The 18,647-nt window shown below is 33.4% G+C and overlaps 3 protein-coding genes across 4 annotated transcripts; 1 reads left to right on the top strand and 2 right to left on the bottom strand.

Moving 5' to 3' along the window:
- Window positions 1-1,550: 1,550 nt before the first annotated feature.
- LOC131853630 (dynein axonemal assembly factor 6) lies at window positions 1,551-4,353 on the bottom strand. The gene is made up of 3 exons (XM_059204599.1): window positions 3,906-4,353; window positions 2,897-3,105; window positions 1,551-1,808 (listed from the first exon to the last, which is right to left on the bottom strand). The coding sequence occupies exons 1-3, from the start codon at window positions 4,000-4,002 to the stop codon at window positions 1,551-1,553; spliced, it is 564 nt and encodes a 187-aa protein (XP_059060582.1). The 5' UTR covers window positions 4,003-4,353.
- A 1,475-nt stretch (window positions 4,354-5,828) lies between these two features.
- On the bottom strand, window positions 5,829-7,554 carry LOC131853520 (probable 26S proteasome non-ATPase regulatory subunit 3). The gene has a single exon (XM_059204433.1). It carries the CDS (start codon window positions 7,410-7,412, stop codon window positions 5,925-5,927), a length of 1,488 nt encoding a protein of 495 aa, XP_059060416.1. The 5' UTR covers window positions 7,413-7,554; the 3' UTR covers window positions 5,829-5,924.
- Window positions 7,555-8,551: 997 nt separating this feature from the next.
- Window positions 8,552-16,887, top strand: LOC131853519 (uncharacterized). 2 transcript variants are annotated; one of them, XM_059204432.1, is made up of 4 exons: window positions 8,552-9,396; window positions 11,836-12,021; window positions 12,357-12,569; window positions 12,881-16,887. In XM_059204432.1, exons 1-4 carry the CDS (start codon window positions 8,764-8,766, stop codon window positions 13,406-13,408), a joined length of 1,560 nt encoding a protein of 519 aa, XP_059060415.1. In that variant the 5' UTR covers window positions 8,552-8,763; the 3' UTR covers window positions 13,409-16,887. The 2 variants fall into 2 exon arrangements, with proteins under 2 accessions (XP_059060415.1, XP_059060413.1); XM_059204430.1 differs by having other exon boundaries at window positions 12,878-16,887.
- Window positions 16,888-18,647: the final 1,760 nt, after the last annotated feature.

Below are 18,647 nucleotides of genomic sequence, written 5' to 3'. Positions count from 1 at the left end.
AACTTTAGTGTTTGGCAGCAGATAAAACCTTCATTTCACCACTTTTAACGACTGCTATTACTGATTTCATATCAGATTCTGACTAATTTCCTATGATCTGTTTCGTATGTATGTATCAAGGAGCATTCTGCAAGGAAAAAAAGAAATAAATAAAATTGAGAAAAACAACAAAGCAGTAGATGCCGAAAATATGGCCACTAAGTGGTCATATTTTCAGTCGTACCCGATATTTTACTTAAAAGATAAAAACTAAAAATATACAAAAGTAAGCTTGAGAATGAACATATACACATGAAGTATAATACTATACTAGAATACTAATGACAAAAATAGATTAAATGCTCTTAAGTAAAAGTCAACAAAAACAAAGAAAATCATCGAAACTTACGAGTGAATATTTGTATCCGTAACACATGGTTTCACTTCGACTGCCATTGCGGGGCTAACGGGGCTGCAGGGAAGATGGCAGCGACGCCTGAGCATACTCATACATAGACGTTTTAACGTATATAAATAAAGTTGTAAATGGCGCCATAGTTTTGGTCCTGTAGGGGTATGGCCATATTTTCAGGCTGGCCATATTCGACCCAGGTACCTTATTATTTGGATGTGATGAACTTGACCCTTTTTGGCCTGTACTATGGGTTCAATTACATTTATGAACTTGAATTTTTGACTAGACGCTGAAGACAACCAGTAGTAGGTAAGTACTTGGTTTTTTAATAGGAATTAAAAAACCAAGTACCTACCTACTACCTTTTATATTATAGAAGGCATGTTACAAAAAGGATTTTGTAACATGCCTTCTATAATATAAAAGGCATGAACACTACAAAAATACACTAATCAGATGATTTTGTGGTTCTCGCCAAATGTGGTGTTCTAAAGTAAAAATCATTTATTTTGCCGCATGTCAACAATTTTAAATATTCAATATATTGTACAAACACAGGAGCCTATGACCTTTATGTAAATTATATCATTGATATTACTCAGGTGTAAAATAAACACTACCAAATGCCAACCCTAATAAACACTTAAGGAATATAGTTAATAGTCAAGGATACTTTTGTTTATAGAAATAGTGATCTCACAGTTCCATAAATAATATGATAATGAAGCTCTATATCTACAATAATTCCTTTTTACTCCTCCTTTAACAATCATACTCATAAATAAATACATAAATGTTTGTACCGAAGAATTGAGCCCGCGACCATTGAAAGTAAGGCGGTTATTATTATTATTGATTTAGATATATTAATGATGAATATCATTATCGATATGTTGACCATATATCAATAATTTTGAGATTATAATCATTTTCCTACAGTCTACTCTAATAATTGGTAATGACAGTGACGCCAAATATGTTTGGTCGATTCTTTCGTTTTTAGATTGCATGGGCCCATTAGCTATAAGGTCTATGAATGTAGTTATATAACTACTCACTGCAAATTACAAGATTAAAGTAAACTAGGCAGGTATACCTGTTATTTTGATTTGCCTCAATAAAATAAGTAGTAACACAATTAGTTCATTAAATGTAATTAAAAGTTTACAAAATCAAACTCTCTCTCTAATTTCAAAGATAAAATTAACGTTTCTTCTGTCGTATTCCAATTTGCTTTGGATGCATCGGGGTTTATAGAATGGGGTAGTGGCAATCGTAATGTATATCGTGAAGAATTAATGGATATGCTGCTTGTGTCCACAGATAAATCGACATTCTCCTTTTTGTCCCCCGGCATTTTGATTTTCACTATGAGATTTTCACAACTAGCTGACGATGGAGTCTTTGGGCCAATCTGTAAATTAATTATATTCAAAATTACTATGTACCCACATATGTGTGGTGCCCGCGACTTCAAACACCAAAAAAATAGAAATATCTATCTATATAACGCCTGTGTTGACGCAATTAATTAATAAATGAAATTTTCTGTAAATTTTCACTAAATTTTTATCGTAATTCCTCCAATCCAATTAACACAGTTATTCTCTTAAAATGTATAACATCACTGAACACTAAAGAATGTGTGGGGTTCAATTGTAAAGAAATATTTTTTATGTAAACTGCCTTTTTTCTAAAGCACCTAGTTATGTTACAAAATGTTATAAAAGTACCCAATACACTTTATACAAATCAATAAAATTTGTGTAATTACTCCTAGACTTCTGTCCTAACTGGTAAAGGCATCAATATATAATAATAGCTATCCACCAAAAATTTCGATTATTCTAAAATCTACACTTACGATATTAACTACCTATCTACAAGGAAATATAAGAAATTATTTATTTTACCTGTTCAAACTTAACTTCGATTTGCGAGTTTATAGTAATTTCCATTTTTTACAGACAGAAACATAGAACATTTCAACATTAGCATGATACGCAATAAAACTGGTTTACTATTATTTATCTATTTTTTGTTAATTTATCTTATACCTAGTGTCAATTTGTTTGTTACCTATTGACTATAAGTTTAAAAAAGTACTTTATAACTTAGACTTTTTATGTACCTATCTGGAATGGTGAACAACTTGACAGCCATCTGATGGTAAGCGGCAACCTTCACTTACATACCTACGTGAACTGCACTCACAAACTTCACGTTATCATGCGATGCCTGTAGTGCCTACTCTTTTGCATTGCTATTTCGGAGGACTAAACCATAACGCCTCAGTACTCTCACCATCCAACAGAAACTGCTTCTTTTGTAAGGTACTTAGGAGCTGTAATACGTAAGACAGGAGTACCAAGCGACGCAGACGATTTTACTTAAAGTCTACTATTGATATGTCCAGTTTTATAAAACCCTATAGTTCGGTAGGTAATCATCGTTCACTCAGAAATAGATAAGAAATAAAAAACTTATAATAATTATGAGAACCTGGAGGAAGACGTCTTCGGCCGTAACTGACTGCTGATAATTCATGGTGTATTCGGGAACTTTACGATCACCGAGACCACCTCCCACTTGTTCTAACTCATTGGCTTCTCTCGCCTCCTGCTCTTCGAATTCTTCTATCGTTTTCGGGACATCCTTCACACTGTTTTCAGGAGGAGGTACTTGGTCTCTTGACGAAGTTATTTCGTAACCTTTTGCATTCACCATTGAAATTTTTTAAATGAAAATTTCTTAAATGTTATAACTTCAATTAATTAAAGGAATCCTACTCATACAGCGCTATCTAGTAGATACTATTGGTATTACAGGATTAACAGCCATATTTAAATATTTTTTGTATAGGTACATAGATAGGTAAAAAACATAGAAAACTTTCAAACCATAGCAAACAAGTATATCTACTCTTGTACCTATATATGTATATTTGTTTGACAAATGGATTGAACCCGACCACTATTTGAGACACTGCGATAATCCGCTAGATCAAGGCCGTCATTGAATAAATTGATTACATACATTGATTGTTCGTATGATGTATCTACATTCATTAGAGTAGCTACATAACAACTTATGAACTATGTGAATGACATAATAATTGATGTGAAATCAAATTGTTTAGCATCTAACTATAGCGTGTAATACAACAAGACAAACTAATGAAACCAAGTAGATAGGTACTTTATTTTTTAAACAATATTCATCCAGTAACCAGAGTGGCAAATTTCTGATGGATCATCACCAGAAATGATGGTCGATAGAAAGTAGTATCCATCGCTTATATACATGAAATGTACTGGAGTGTTTTTTAAAGCTTGTTGTAGAATATAATCAATCCTCAATGGCAATATTGCCGATGTGACTTAAAAAAACACTCTTCTTGGCGATAGAAATAGGTGACACAGAAGTATAACCACGCAGACGCTTTCTTTACAAACTCTTAGTCTCCCTCGGTAAAAGATTACATTAAATTTATTATACAAAATTAATATACCACTAGGAGTAAGGTCATCTCCCTGTAATACTTCAGGTTCCGGTGGTCTTAAAAGTTCAACCAACTTTTCCATCTGAATAGGCGTGAACTCTACCATTTTTTAAGCAGCTTACTATCTGATTACTCGTACTTAACACAAAACGTACAACAAAGCAGTCAAATAAATCTAAGACGAGAGATTTATTTATTTACTAATTTAATTAAATAATTATGCTTGAATATGCGATTGACAAATCAAAGCCGTAGTAACAGTTACTGTGGTAACCAAAGTGCTTCAGAAATAATCTACGAATCCGTCAGAACAATGACAGTTGATATGGTTTTCAGAATTAACCATTGGCTCTTCTCTTTTACATGGCTATAAAGAACAGTCGGCGGTGCAAATATGAAACACATACATATAATATTTTAGATGTTTTATTGATAAGTATCTATTCATAACTGTGAGGGGAAGTTACCTCCGAACTTTTCACGTTAACAGAGTAACTATAGTGGTGTTCAAGTAAATAACGTAGAATAAGATAAACAAAATATATTTCTAATCAAAATAAAATAATATAAAAACACATATACAGATAGATACATCAATACGACGACAGACAAGATGACAAAACACACTCTCTTTTCAAATATTCAAATATACTTCATCTGCCATACCAGCCAGTCTAGACATCGATTGCAAACCTCGTTCTAACAATAACTATGAAAATGCAAACTACAAGATTTTCATGTACGCCTGCGACACATTCGATAATCATGTCCAGAGCCATATGCTCATACGGCTCTCTACCTACATGAATTCGACTCGTAATTCACTTTTGTTATTTTCACAGAAAAATGAAGTAGGTCTGATCATTGTTGTAATCTTTCTTTTTGTTAAGTTATATTAAAGTTAATGAAAAGAAGTAAGTTTCGGCGGGGTATTTTTCGGAGAGTAGTGGTAATCCCAAACCCCCCACCCTAATTTTAATGTTACACACATTTTTTAAATGGGTGATAATGACATGGTATACCCAGCAGCGTGGCACCAACCGGTGGAGTATAAGTTGTACCTATGAAGTCAGTCATAGTCAGCAAGAACGCCTGCAAAGCGGTCACTGGTACCCATTACGAACCATCCCTTTCCCCCTATTTTTCAGACAATAGTAGCATATATGTGTTATCAACTGTATACAATAATGTACTCAAGAGGAAGGGTAAGGATGATAGTAATGGGCCCAGTGGCCCCGTTATGGACAGTAACAATTGAACATCATTAACAACAGTAACAAGCATTAACTGTTATTGTGTCTATTGCCTTGATGACATTAACCTTAACCATAGATATTGACAGGCCACTACTATTTGCTCCAATGTTAAAAAAGATATTTATTGATATCAAAATAAAAACCATGTGTAATGGTTTTTATGTAAGAATTTTTTACACATCTAAGAACATATTAATTTCTAATTAAAATTTCGTGACAGCATTACATTGTATGTTAAAAATACTGTAGAATTACCCAAAATATATGCTATCCAATTGTCTATTAATATTCGTATATGTATATTGTCACCAATACAAAGAATCAATGTTTGCTACTCAGGAGTGTATTTATTTTATGGAAATAGTAAAATCCTATAGTATACTATATTGACATTACATTAGATCACTAACTGTTGTTGAAATCTAGACAAGTTAGTGTTCGCTGGGTCGTTGCATTGCATATTTATTCATCTGGTGCAACAGGTCGCTCCATATCTAATATAGTTTTGCATATATAATAATATATGTATACATGGATACATATATTATGCGTACATGTATACATATATGTATGCACATTTCATTCTGTTGCCTACTATGTGAGTTCTCTAATTTTTCAATTAATTAACAACTATGTATTTCCAAATGTTAAAAGGATTTCAAATGAAACAAGACAATTAGCATTCAAATAAGTGCATAGGTATATTGATTCATTAGTATTCAATCTTTAAACCCTATAGTAATTAAATTCTATTAAAATATAAATATCATATTTAAGGAAAACCATCATCATCCTCTTCAGCCATTTCTTTTGCCAATTCTAGATCTTGTTGTTCTCTTTCACGGCGTTCTTCAGCACTCTCTAACTCTTTTCCATATGACTTTGGTGGATACCTCATAGCTTTGACACTCTGGTTATGAAGGTCCAGGCAAAATGATATACGCTGATGGAAAGCCAGCTGTGGCTCCCGAGTACAATAAATATCAGAACTTTCCTTGTTGCTCATGTATCCCTTCTCTGGATCAAGTGTTGCCTCAATTACACCATCTCTTATAGCTTTAGCCACAATAAATTCAGCATCCTCAGCAGAATCTAAACCCAGTTTTCTAGCTATGTCCTTTGGTGAGATACGAGAGTATGACAATCCTATAGAACGGATTGCTGTCTTGATAACATTCTGTCTGAGGCGGAGAATTAAAGTAAAAGTATGATCAGTTCGGAACTGTGGACCATAATTCTCTAAAACTTCACCAAATCTCTGCAAATTTCCAAGACGTACAGCTTGAGTGAGTTGGAAATAAGGAGCCAAAGATCTTCGCAAAGGTGCCTGACGAAATATAGCTCGCTCAGGGATGTCTCCCAAGAGTAACTCCACAACAATAGCTAGTTTCTGTACAGTTTGACGGAAGCCAACTGCTGCTGTTTGGGGAGCCTTCCTAAGAGCTTGCACTAAATGCTTGTGAGCATCACTATACTCTAGTCGAGCTGCTTTAATTCTGCCCAAGTAATACAAGAATCGTGCCCATTCATTATTGCTTGCATTTTCAGGGAAAACAGACTTGCTCACCAATTTATCTGCCTGATCATACAATGAATAATGTAAATAGTTACGTAACAGACAATTGATAAGAACAGCTTGTCCTTCATAGTCATTGCGAAGTGTTGATGTACGTAGACGAGCATGTAGTAATCCTCTTATAAGATCCAGCTTGTTAGTCAATTCAAACACTCGAGAATGATAGAAGTAACATTTAGCAGCAATCAAATCTAGAGTTCTTCTATTTTGTGCAGTGACTTTGTTCATTAGCTGTTGAGAACATTCAGTAGCCTCTTCTAATCTGTTTGTATCCAACAAGCGTAGTAATACTAAAAGATGCAAGTACACATCAACTTCGGGACCAGGTGTTTTTGGTGCACTTCTGGATCGAGGATTTTCTATTTCGACAGCGCCAGGCAGTGGATTTTCAACAAGGGCAAGTATTGTCTCTTTTTCAGGGCTTGATGGATAAAGTTGATTAATTATTGCTCGGAGAACATTTCCATTCAACTTCCTGCGGGTATTAGGAAGAGATCTCAACACTCTCATGGCAAATCTTGGTTCCTTTGATGTTACAGCTTTATCGATTTGTCTTACATGCTCCCTTAAATCTTGAACACTCATCACGTCAGCATCCTTCTTCACCTCGGCTGGTTCAACGTCGCTACTAGCAGCAGGACTCTCTACATTTTTCATTTCTACATCTTGATCCACCGGTGCCATTTTATGGACAATTATTTAATAGGTATAGTATATGTGAATTAAAGTAATTGAAAGCAAATAATGAAATCAAAATACAAAGACTAGTAGGAATAGCGAAATGTCAAAAAAATGTCGAGTAACGAACGAACAACGGAATGATCATGGTAGGTATCAGTGTTGCCAGAAGTCAATAACTGATCACAATAACTGTATTCATTCATTCATTTTGCACTTTCGGCTTCAAAGGCCTCTGCACTCTGCAGTCTAATCTAACATAGCTAGTATTTAACGCAATACTTCCTGATGGTCATGAATGCGATTCTTCATGAAACATTTGTTTTTGGGTGTTTTCTATGTATATTGTATAAGAATTTACAAAAAAAAAGCTTTTACTAGTTGTCATAACACAAGCTCTGTTTAGATTGGGACTAAATAGTGCTGTCTAATTTGTTCTGGGTTATTATTGTTATTATTCTGTTTATCACTTAGAGTTACCAGTTAATTTAGTAGCACCTCTAGTCCAGTGCCAATAATGAACTCATATTAATAGATCGAAGAGGTACAATTATTAAAGTATGTATCAAAAAGAATAATTTTAGTTATAACTAAAATAATTCTTTCTGGTAAATCTGTCGTGAGAATAGTGGCTATTTGCAGGGTAATGCTACCACAAACTATATAGAGATGATACTATTTACTTCACCTTAATTAAAATATAAACTAGTCCGGTCAAATTGGTTCCTAAGGAAGTATTACACGAGTTCAAATATTTTTTTTAATAGTCTTCAATAAAATAACTTGAATTATTTTGCATAAAAGTTAACTTATCAGTAATCTATATAACAATATCATTCTTGTGAATGTCTGTAAATTTTACCGTCAAATGTTCCTACCATTACAATTTAATTCTAATAAGGGCAAACGTGCAAAAGGGACGGAATGAAATATCGTAAAGTTTCATAGCAGGAGCCATTTCGTAATATGTAGACACAATCAACATTATGGTTTATCGCTAAGGCATAAAGTTAAAATTTCTTCATGATGTGTTAGCCAATTGAATAGTATATAAATTAATTTATCTGAGCTTTGTCTGTTGTGTTGTTTCTTTTTCCTTGAATTCTCTATTTCATAGATTATAGAGCATAAACGAGACAAAACTACTAGCATTGCCTGTAGTTGCTTAACCAATATATTTTACTTGAGAAATACTGATAAAAAACATAAAATCACTAATGTTACAACTGAATATTATTGGATTACAACCACCATATTATCACAAAAAACGTGTGTGCCAAACATCATAAACAACGGAGGCGCTACGGCTGCAGGGGACCGGTTGATTCTTTACACAAAATTTCAATGTGTTCTGGAAATGGTTTGCAAAGAGGACGTGGTATCATGGTTTAAAGAATTGGAAAGCTATAAACGCATAGATGCAATGTGTACATTATTAAACATGTGCTTACCATTCGAATTACGCTTCATTGGGACGTATCTAGAGGAGCTCGGAAAGCGGGACTTTCAGGAGTTGCGTGGTGCCGAACTAAGAGCTAACAACCCCACAGACCTGGCAGCAGACATCGGAGGAGCTAACACAGACCCCAGGACGCGACGGAAAATGGCCTTATATGTTTCATTGTTAAGGTCGTGTAATTTCGCCTGTGCAACTACTTTGTATAATGCTATGGTCAGCTTGGAGCAGACTGGCCTTTTAAAGGGTTTATATGGTGAACTTTTGGAAGAAATCCTATTGTTGTACACTATGGCATTACATCATCCAGCTTTCACATTTGATCAAAAATCTCATTTTGGTGAAATATTAGAGAAATTGAAACTCGAAGATCAGAGGATACAGTTCCAAGAGCAACCAGAACATATAAATGTAGCACCTGTGAGTGTATGCCATACCCAATCTAGTGTCACACCCAATATGTCTGTTCCACCACCTAATTTGTCTAGCTTGGGGCCTCCTGGGATCATGTTTGTTAAAACACCTGGGGTGCAGGTCAGTGTCATGTTCATTATTTTCATATTGCATTACATTATGTGTATTTTGGTGCTATTGGGCTTTGTAGTTTTTACACACTTATATCCCATCTTAACTTATATTAACTGTACACAAAACTGAATATTTTCATATTCTAACTAAAGCTAGTAATATTACATTTGCATCAACATGGCTACATGTGAATAGATGAAATTATCGAAATATGATTCTATAGTAACTGTTACAGTTACAAACACAATGTTTTATTACCATTTGTTCTTAATAAGACGTAATATAATTAACAGTAGTTAATATTAATTATTTTCATAATTACAAACAAATTTATTAATAGTAATATCTAAAATCTATTATGTATTAATCAACATACTACATTAATTTTATATACTCATAATATGTATGTATGATTACTATTATTAAAATTTTAATATTGATAGTCCTTAAAGGACCTTGGAAATTAAATGATGGTTATAAAGAATATATCTTCTGAATTACTTAAGTGATGATTCTTACATTCTTTTATTAATGAATATTATTATATACCATGAATCACTAAAATATAACTTTGAAACAAAAAAAAACAATTAATTTCTACAATGCTGAATTCTTAAATGATATGTCTTCGTGTATTAAGATATATGTATATCCTATATTTGTATTTCATATGAAAGATATTAAATTAAAAATAACTCCCTTAATAATCCATATAATTCTTTAGGTATACTGACATTAAGAATGTGTCATCACTGATTATGACTCCAGTATATTGTAAGTTGAAAGTATTTATGAATGTCATGTAAAGGTAGAAGACCTAAATAAATTAATGAGAAGATATCCTTAAAAAGATAATGATGACTGTCAAAATGGATGAATGAAAGAAAAAGCATATTACAACTTAAATTGATATTTAGGGATATGAACCGGAAGATGAGGGTGGTGCAGATGATGTCTACTGAATAAGAATAATAAAGTTTATTTCTTAGTTAGTAGGTAGCACAATTATCATTACTGTCTTGTTTTTTATCATTTGAAGCGGTATTGATATCTTATAATAATAGTGTGTGTGAACAAAGATTATATCAAATTCCTTTTTCTAGAATTTGTTACTTGGTTTTTGGGAGAGAGTATACTTAATTAAGAATATATTGATTTTAAACAGGTTCTTTATTTTCACTAATATTGCAACTGATAATTTGTAACTTTAAAATTTGTTGACACCAACCTAATATATTACTTATAAAATTTTTACTTTTTCTATTGCAGAACTAAAAATTTACAATTCCTATTTTTAATAATTAACAAAATGTTTGGGGAGAATAAAATTCTTTACTCCTAAAAGAATGTAAAATGCATATAATTTATCTGCAAATTAATTGATAAACATTGACTATCTTAATTAACTTTTAGTAAATTTTTTGTGGAACAGTATTGAACAAGTTACATTTTAAATTGTAAAATATTTATATTCAGACCTGCTATATTTGTTTAATAATAATAAAACAAATACAAGTATTTTAAATATATCATAATAAAACCTCAGGTGCTCATTGTATAATTAAGTTCTCATGTTTATACTTCAAATAAGTTACAACCAATCAAACACACCAAGTTGATAAGAATATACAAATAATTGACTTGTTGCATCTTATTTAGCCTAGTTACTTTATATATTGTATATCAATGTTAGACAACAGTTTATTGTTGTGTAGTGATTTATTTATTTCCTTCACTGGTATTTCTTATCTTATTATTTTTTAATGTCAAAAAAGCTATCACACAACTTATGATGTATCTGATATCAGCAATTAATTTTATTATATGGATGTAACTGTCACCAAGTTGATAAGTGATTACTGTATTGTACCCTTACTAGTATATATAATATATAATAGAAAATTTGTTTCTTGTCACCTTCAGATCTTACAATGCAGATGATATAAGAAATATGCGATGTTATACCATAACCATAAATTTTATCAATTGCAGATTGCCATTCATAAAACTCTTTAAAAACAATCAACTTGAGAACAAGGTCTGAAATTATGGCTATAGGATAATTTATTTTAGTGATGTCTCTAACCACCATGATTATGCAAACATTAACAAAATTTATTTATTAAGGGAAACCCTTTATAAAACTATATATTTATTTGCTTCTCTTTGCAATGAAACTCTAAAAGGACAATTTGGGTATGCAACCTCCATAGGCTCCCAAGTGTATAAATGGAACAGGAGAATTGGGGATCATAGTGTAATGTTGGGGAAGGGACTTGGAGGGGACTTACCTTTAATTGTATCTCTACAGAGTTAAGCTTGGATTTGCTTGCAGAAACTCTCACAGAGTTAAGCTTGTCTCTATTACATCTTTTCTTCTGCTTTGTATATAAATGTTATTTGTGTTTGGAGCAAAATATGGTAAATAAATTAATATTGTTACAGCCCAGTACCGATGCAGTGCCTGAACTCAACTCTCCCCCAGTGTTAACTAATACAGGAGGTGTAATGCCTATACTAGGGGAGGTAACTCACCCTCCACCAGGGATTCCCATTCCTCAGTACAATATGGGTGAATTTATGGGACAACATGCATGGCCTGGAAACATTATTGTTCCACAACCATTAGAGGTATTTTATTTTTATTTGGTAAATAAATTTTGTTTAGTTTCAACTATAATGGCAATAGCTATTATATTAGAACCCAGTTTCTCACTGGTGAATATATTGTAGGGATCTCTTGTTTCAAAATATATTATAGCTACCAGTAATATTGTTTTCTATGTTGATGAATTTTTAAAATCGGTTTAGACATACATTGCCAAGTATCAATTGATTTGGTTTTAGTATGTGTTAATATGGTTTAATACGTTCATATAAATAATTATTGTATGAACACATGTAAATTAGGATAACAACTAGTACATATTTATTGTGGCATAATATGGTGTACTTGTTTCTTTCAGGTTTTAAATTATGCACCAAGTGCGGGCCCAGGTGGTGGCGGTGGCGCCCCATCGTCGCCACTAGTGTCGTCGCCGGGCGACAGTCGCACCGCGTCGCCGCGATCGCGTCGCCGCATGTCGCGCGACCGCTCGCCGCCGCCGCCCGCGGTCATGGCCGACCAACCTCTAGCTGTACACCTTGCTGTTAACTTTGAGAATCTAGCTCTTGCCGAGGTGAGTTACTCAGCTCGAGATGTGATATAGATGTCGTCAGACTATGTAGGTATTAATTGAAATCTGAGTGTAATACTCAGTTATATGTCTAACCATAAAGAAGTGTAAGGCATAACGAATCGTGGTTTCGTTATGCTTTAGAGCGTTTGAGTGTATATAAACAATTTAAATTCACTGATGTCACACCACACATATATGAATGACGTCGTTCTAATTCTAACGAAGTTAACAAGTAACGTTTTTCTTATATCAAATGTATATGTGTGTAAGGTATATATGATGGCTAATTAATGGTTGTGCTATTTCAGCAGATGGAAGGTGTCGATCGATTACAGAGACGGCACAATATCGGGGACGAGAGGCTACGCGAACTCAGCATTGTGCATCAGTACCGCTCGCTAGAGAAACTAAATGGCGTTCGGAAACGAACCGGCGCGTACTACCCGGGCACGCGGTCGTCGTCCGACAGCGGCTCCAGCGCAGCGTCATCGCCGCCCGGCACACCGGCGCCGTCGCAGCGTCGCACGACGCCGTCTGCGCCGCCTCACTTGCCGTTCGTACCGTACCCCCGACATTATGCCTACCCTGCCCCGCCGCCTGCCTTCCGCCCGCCGCCGCCGCCTTTCGCAAACGGCGAGCCTCCACCGTTCGCCGCGCCGACTCCGTACCCGGGCTTCGTGCCCGTGCTGTATGCGCCGCCGAAGGTGTCGTGCTGGAATTGCGGCGCGGCGGGCCACGCCGGTCACGAATGTAAGGAGCCGAGCATGGAGGAGATGACGCGCGCCGGCGGCTACCAGCTAGACTTCGGCGGCGCGCCGCCCGAACCGGCCGAGAAGTAGGGCCCGGCGGTCCGCTGCGCCGTGTCGCCGCCGGCCGGGCGGCCGCAGGCGCTAGTGGTCCCGCTTCGACCCTAAATCGCCGCCGGACCGGGAGATGACCCTTCCGGGATCCCGTAGAGGTGAGGCGTTCCTTTGTACGAGACTCTGTGACGTCCTCGTGCGATCTGTCCATTAGTACCAAAGTGTCGGCTCTAAACATGTAAATATTGACCTGAGTCAGCCCGTACGCATGAGATTGGTACCCGCGATGTAGAACTTCGTAAATCGGATATTCCATAGGCAATTTATATTATGCTTATTGGGGTAACATAGAGAGCAGTGAATGTTGATCTATTTATGTTTAAGAATAATTGCACTTTCAGTCTTTTGATTACATTACAATTTTCACTTGAACTTATATTGAGTATTGTGTTTAAAAATTGAACATTTAAGATTAGGCACTCAAAATAAATAAAAATGCATTTTGACAAATAAATTGTATGTAAGACGATGACAATGACTGAATGTTGTATAAAGTTTAATTAGTACCACATGATTATAGAGTATTTTTTTTTTCTATTGTTCTATCATGTTTAGGCGCACACAGTAGCCTTTTAGATTGAACTCCAGAAATTGAAAGTGCAATAATCTTTTGAATGACCAATGCGGCTGCTAGCTGTTTTGTAGAATTTGGAGGGAATTCCATTTTTTTTGACAATGACGGCAGCAGGTGTTAGTTAATAATAGATAGATATTCAAATAATAGAGTATCAAAAATGTTATATAAAACTCGCATTTAGCACAGGCAAACTACAGAAATGCAAAAACAAAGTTTACATACCTGTATAACATTTCATTGTTAATGTAGCTTTGTGAAAGCAAACATATTTGTCAAAATTTTAAAGCAGCATTTTTGTAGCATCCAAGTACAAACTATAAATAATTTGTAGACATATATAAAAAGTGTGACAATGATTTGATGTATAAATTACTTTTTGCCAGTTTTTAAGAATTTAATTAAAATGTGTATTGGGTTTACATTATTAGTGAGTGTGCCATAATGGATAAATAATACATTGATGTAAATTATTGTAATAATAAATCAATGTAGTTAAAGATATAGATAACCAGTGATTTCTATTTGGTATGATGTTATACCTTAATATTTCCCTAATAAATTTAACTAGAGGATCCAATATTAATCAGTATTTATACTATACCTAGCATCAATCTCGTTTAATAAATTCTTAGTACAGTCCATTAGTACAAGTTAAATATAATTAATTAGAAGTCTGTGCGTGATAAGATTAGTGACATTTAAATAACATTATAGTGATCTTACGTTAAAAATTGAAATCATAATAATGTAACCTTATGATTAGTATAAAATGTTTGTTATATTACATAGAAATACAAATATTTTCAAAGTATCTGCTGCTGTATAATTCGGTCGGGTGTTTGATTTTCATTGAAATGATTCATTGCTACTTTTTTGAGGCAATAAAGATGATAGGGATACTCATGGAATTCCCTAAAATTCTCTTATACCAATTCGTTTTTATGTGTATCTCAATAAAAAATGCCTTGAAAGCAATGTAACTTCTAAACTTTTTGACATACTATTAAAGTGTCAACATGACGAATTTTATAGACAAATCTAATATTATTTCCTTTGACCAAGACTGATTTCTAAATATAGCTTATGAATTGGCTCCAGGAATTTGTACCCCTCTGTAATACCGGTTCTCACTGGAGCGTGAACAGATAGGACTGTTTCTTCAATGGTTATGAAGGGATTTTATTATGAACTGTGACAAAAACAAATATAAATGATCGCATACTTATTTTGTATGTGTACAGCGCGAAATCGTATAATTTGAACAAGGGATTAAATTGATCAAGCTCATGAAGATACAATGCTCTTTAAATTAATGTTTATAATAGTCATTGTAAATAATTACAAATATGTAAGAGAGTTGGCCACATCAATTCTGATGTGTTCATATTTTGTAAATAATTCAGTTTATATATTTAGCTAATATTTAGAGATTGACTATATTTGTAAATTACTTTGTAATAACTCGAGTGTCCCTATAGTAATAATATTTGTTTCTCTATGATCACTGTCACAAATCACAATTTTGCATTTTTCAATGTCCCATTTTTTTGAGAAAAGTTCAAATTAGAAGGGTTGTATAAAATTGTTTTTGAATAATTATAAAAATAAGTTTTTTTATCATGTCAGATGCGTCACGCGCATAGGTGGGCGTCGGCTGTAGTCGCTGTGGCCGAGATTGTAGTATGCTGTTTTGTTTGTTAATATTTGTTGGTTTAGGTACAGAATGCCTTACTGTCAAAATGGCATTTTATTATCTGTCCATCAAAGACTTGTCGCCATTTTTGAAATGGGTGTTTTGTATTGGAACCTATTCGTTGAGTAGTATTTACAGCTTCCCATTGGATATGTATTCTCTTTATGATATAAAATTATTATCATAGAGACTCTGAGGACACCTTGTGTGAGAGTGTTTATATCTTTCTATAATTTTATTGACATACATAATAATTCTAGAATATTAATTATTAATTACAATCGACATATCAATTAATGACACTTAGTTTATCTTTTTTCATGTTTTGAGATGAAGAGAATTCATGTCCTTCACCGAAGCTCTAGAGATTCCGTTAAATACAATCTTTATGTATGGGACTGTTGTAAGTTACGTGAATAATCATCACTCCTTATGAAGGTTGTATGTCATCTTAACGTAATTATTGTGTTATTTATATCTTAACAATTTTATTACATTTAAAGCAAGTTGAAGTTTAGATTAAACATAGAATGAATAACTTAATTATCGTATCTACCTATAAGTATGTCTAACGTAGACCCGCTGTGGTATCTACCGATCCTTGTTAAGAGAACTATAATTGCATTACAACTGCATATCATTTTAATATTTTTAATGGAGTGTGATATGAGGCGGAGTTCACTTACCAAACTACCATAATTGTGTGCGCAATACTAGATAATATATTAGATACTTGTACATTTTTGCTAAATGAAAAAAATGTACCACCTGTAACGTATATGTACTCAGTGAATACACGCTACTGATTGTGAAAGTTATGGTTGCAAATTTAAAGCAGCTTTATTTTTTACTAGCGGAAGTATGGAAATATTTTTTTACTTTGTACAGAATGTTATGAATGTGATAAATAATTTTTTGACATAATTAGAAATTGTGATTTAGTAAGGTGTGTAGTTTATTATAAAAGTATAAAATGAAAACTCGCTTTACTAAATAAATTATACTATACTATGGCTATATCTATAAAATTGTTTTCCCACGTTTTTATATTTGGGTACTTATGTATTCTAAGCTGTTGTACTACTAATAACATGAACATTTCAGGAAAATGAATGTTTCGGCCCAGTATTGTAAGACCTCTGTATCCCACCAATGCTGTGAATCATTTGCTTCCTGAGAAATAAACAACCAAAACTACAATTTCTTCATTTTATTATGTATTCCTACAGCAGTAATTTTATAAGTTTTTACATTTTTTGTACGATTGTGCTAACCGTATACGTTGACGAGGTCTTATGGAAGACGGTTGGATTAAGATGAAGTCGACTGTGTTTAATTTAGAAGAATTAATCACAATTATTACCAGGAGAGGTTAACATAACATGGTATATTTCTAGCAATGGGATCAATGGTGGCCATTAGTAAACCTACCCACAGTCAATAGGTACTTAGTATTTATTAAATATTAATATTTAAAAAAAAATGTGGCAATAGTTTTGGTTTATGGCATAATGGAACATTTAAACTGGTTTGTAGCTAATCATGTACTAACGTTTGCTGTCGTTTGGAGAAAGTTAGGGCTTATGCGTTATATGAAGTAGAACCTGTTAAATCAAACACAAACTAGAACTACTATACAGTCAATAATAAGCTATTTGTCAAAATTTGGCGCAATCTCCCCAAAATATAATTAATAACAGGATTTTTAAAAAAATCCTACTACTATAATAATATATGGCGTCATCATTTTTCGATAGATTGTCCTTGTTTTTAGCTTGCCAATTTAGTTTTTTGTTTTTTACGTTCTATTATTCTATGACGAAGTAAACCCATCTGCTTTTCGACTCTCTCCAGCTTGTATCAGTATATAATTCTTATGTAGATACGGCTTTTTGTCACCTAAATGGATCTGGATGAAATTATGTGTATTTAAAAAGGTTTGAAAATTCAATCGCACCCAGTAGGTGGCGCTGCTTTACTGAGTATGATGTCTAGCCAGTCGGCTAGTTTTATATATTCTACTAAAATTTTTAAGAGCTTCCTCTTACGAAGTTGCGGTGATTTGCCAATATCACTATTATAGTAATAAAATAAACCTTCGGTAATAATGACAAGAATTATATCTATCGTTGACCTATGGCTATTCGTTCAACGCAATTACACCGAAAGGAATCATATCTCTTATATAGGTACTTAATTATTTACAGATATACCTACATACTTAACCTATTATTTTTGATATTATTTAAACTTATGTGTTATATATCTACGTACTACGAAAATTAATAACAAAATGTAAAAGAAACTTATTTTTACATTGTTTAATAATAACTATAATATCACTGGACAATTCACACGCTCATAGGAACGGACAGCGACAGTGACATTGTTTTATACTATGTAATGATTATTTTATTAATTTATTTTTTCTTCATTTAGTTCTTTATTCGTTAATGTTTTCTTCAGTTAGTAATATATTTGTTATCTAATACCGAGTTAAGCAGATTAGGATTAATGTTCAAATGAAACAATTATAAGAAAGTACCCAATTACAAAGATAAAAATCTTCGCATCTCATGTAATGAACGATTATAAAGAGATGTATGATCTCTACAGATCCTCAACCCTGTAACCTGAGACAACGTTTATTACACTTCTCTAAAAGTTAGAAGATAACTATTGACTGGTTGAAATCGAAAATATAATGATTGCAGAAGATATAAGTGTTAAAATAAACCATTATAGGTATTAGGTATAACTTTTGGAGAAGAACAATAAACGATAGATCTATTAAGCTGCAGGGTAAAGTTGTAGGTAATATTCTTTATGCTCTGTCATTACTGAGATGTCATGTGATATTTTTTTTAAATTAAATATCTTTATAATTCTAGATTTTACAAGAAAATTGCACACGTTTAAGTACAGAGAAATTAAAACGATCTTATGTT

Source organism: Achroia grisella, unplaced genomic scaffold (genome assembly GCF_030625045.1).
Source record: "Achroia grisella isolate CSIRO2021 unplaced genomic scaffold, CSIRO_AGI_Agris_v1 utg903, whole genome shotgun sequence".
Classification (NCBI taxonomy): Eukaryota; Metazoa; Arthropoda; class Insecta; order Lepidoptera; family Pyralidae; genus Achroia; species Achroia grisella.
This window is presented reverse-complemented; position numbering and strand designations above follow the sequence as displayed.

Excerpts from the sequence above, each read along its gene's own strand:
- LOC131853630 (XM_059204599.1), bottom strand. The coding sequence starts at position 4,002 with ATGGTAGAGTTCACGCCTATTCAGATGGAAAAGTTGGTTGAACTTTTA. Across the intron at positions 3,106-3,905 it reads AGATGACCTTACTCCTAGTG|GTTACGAAATAACTTCGTCA; the intron begins GTATATTAATTT and ends TGAATGCAAAAG. Across the intron at positions 1,809-2,896 it reads CCGAAGACGTCTTCCTCCAG|ATTGGCCCAAAGACTCCATC; the intron begins GTTCTCATAATT and ends ATTAATTTACAG.
- LOC131853520 (XM_059204433.1), bottom strand. The coding sequence starts at position 7,412 with ATGGCACCGGTGGATCAAGATGTAGAAATGAAAAATGTAGAGAGTCCT.
- LOC131853519 (XM_059204430.1), top strand. The coding sequence starts at position 8,764 with ATGGTTTGCAAAGAGGACGTGGTATCATGGTTTAAAGAATTGGAAAGC. Across the intron at positions 9,397-11,835 it reads TTAAAACACCTGGGGTGCAG|CCCAGTACCGATGCAGTGCC; the intron begins GTCAGTGTCATG and ends ATATTGTTACAG. Across the intron at positions 12,022-12,356 it reads TTGTTCCACAACCATTAGAG|GTTTTAAATTATGCACCAAG; the intron begins GTATTTTATTTT and ends TGTTTCTTTCAG.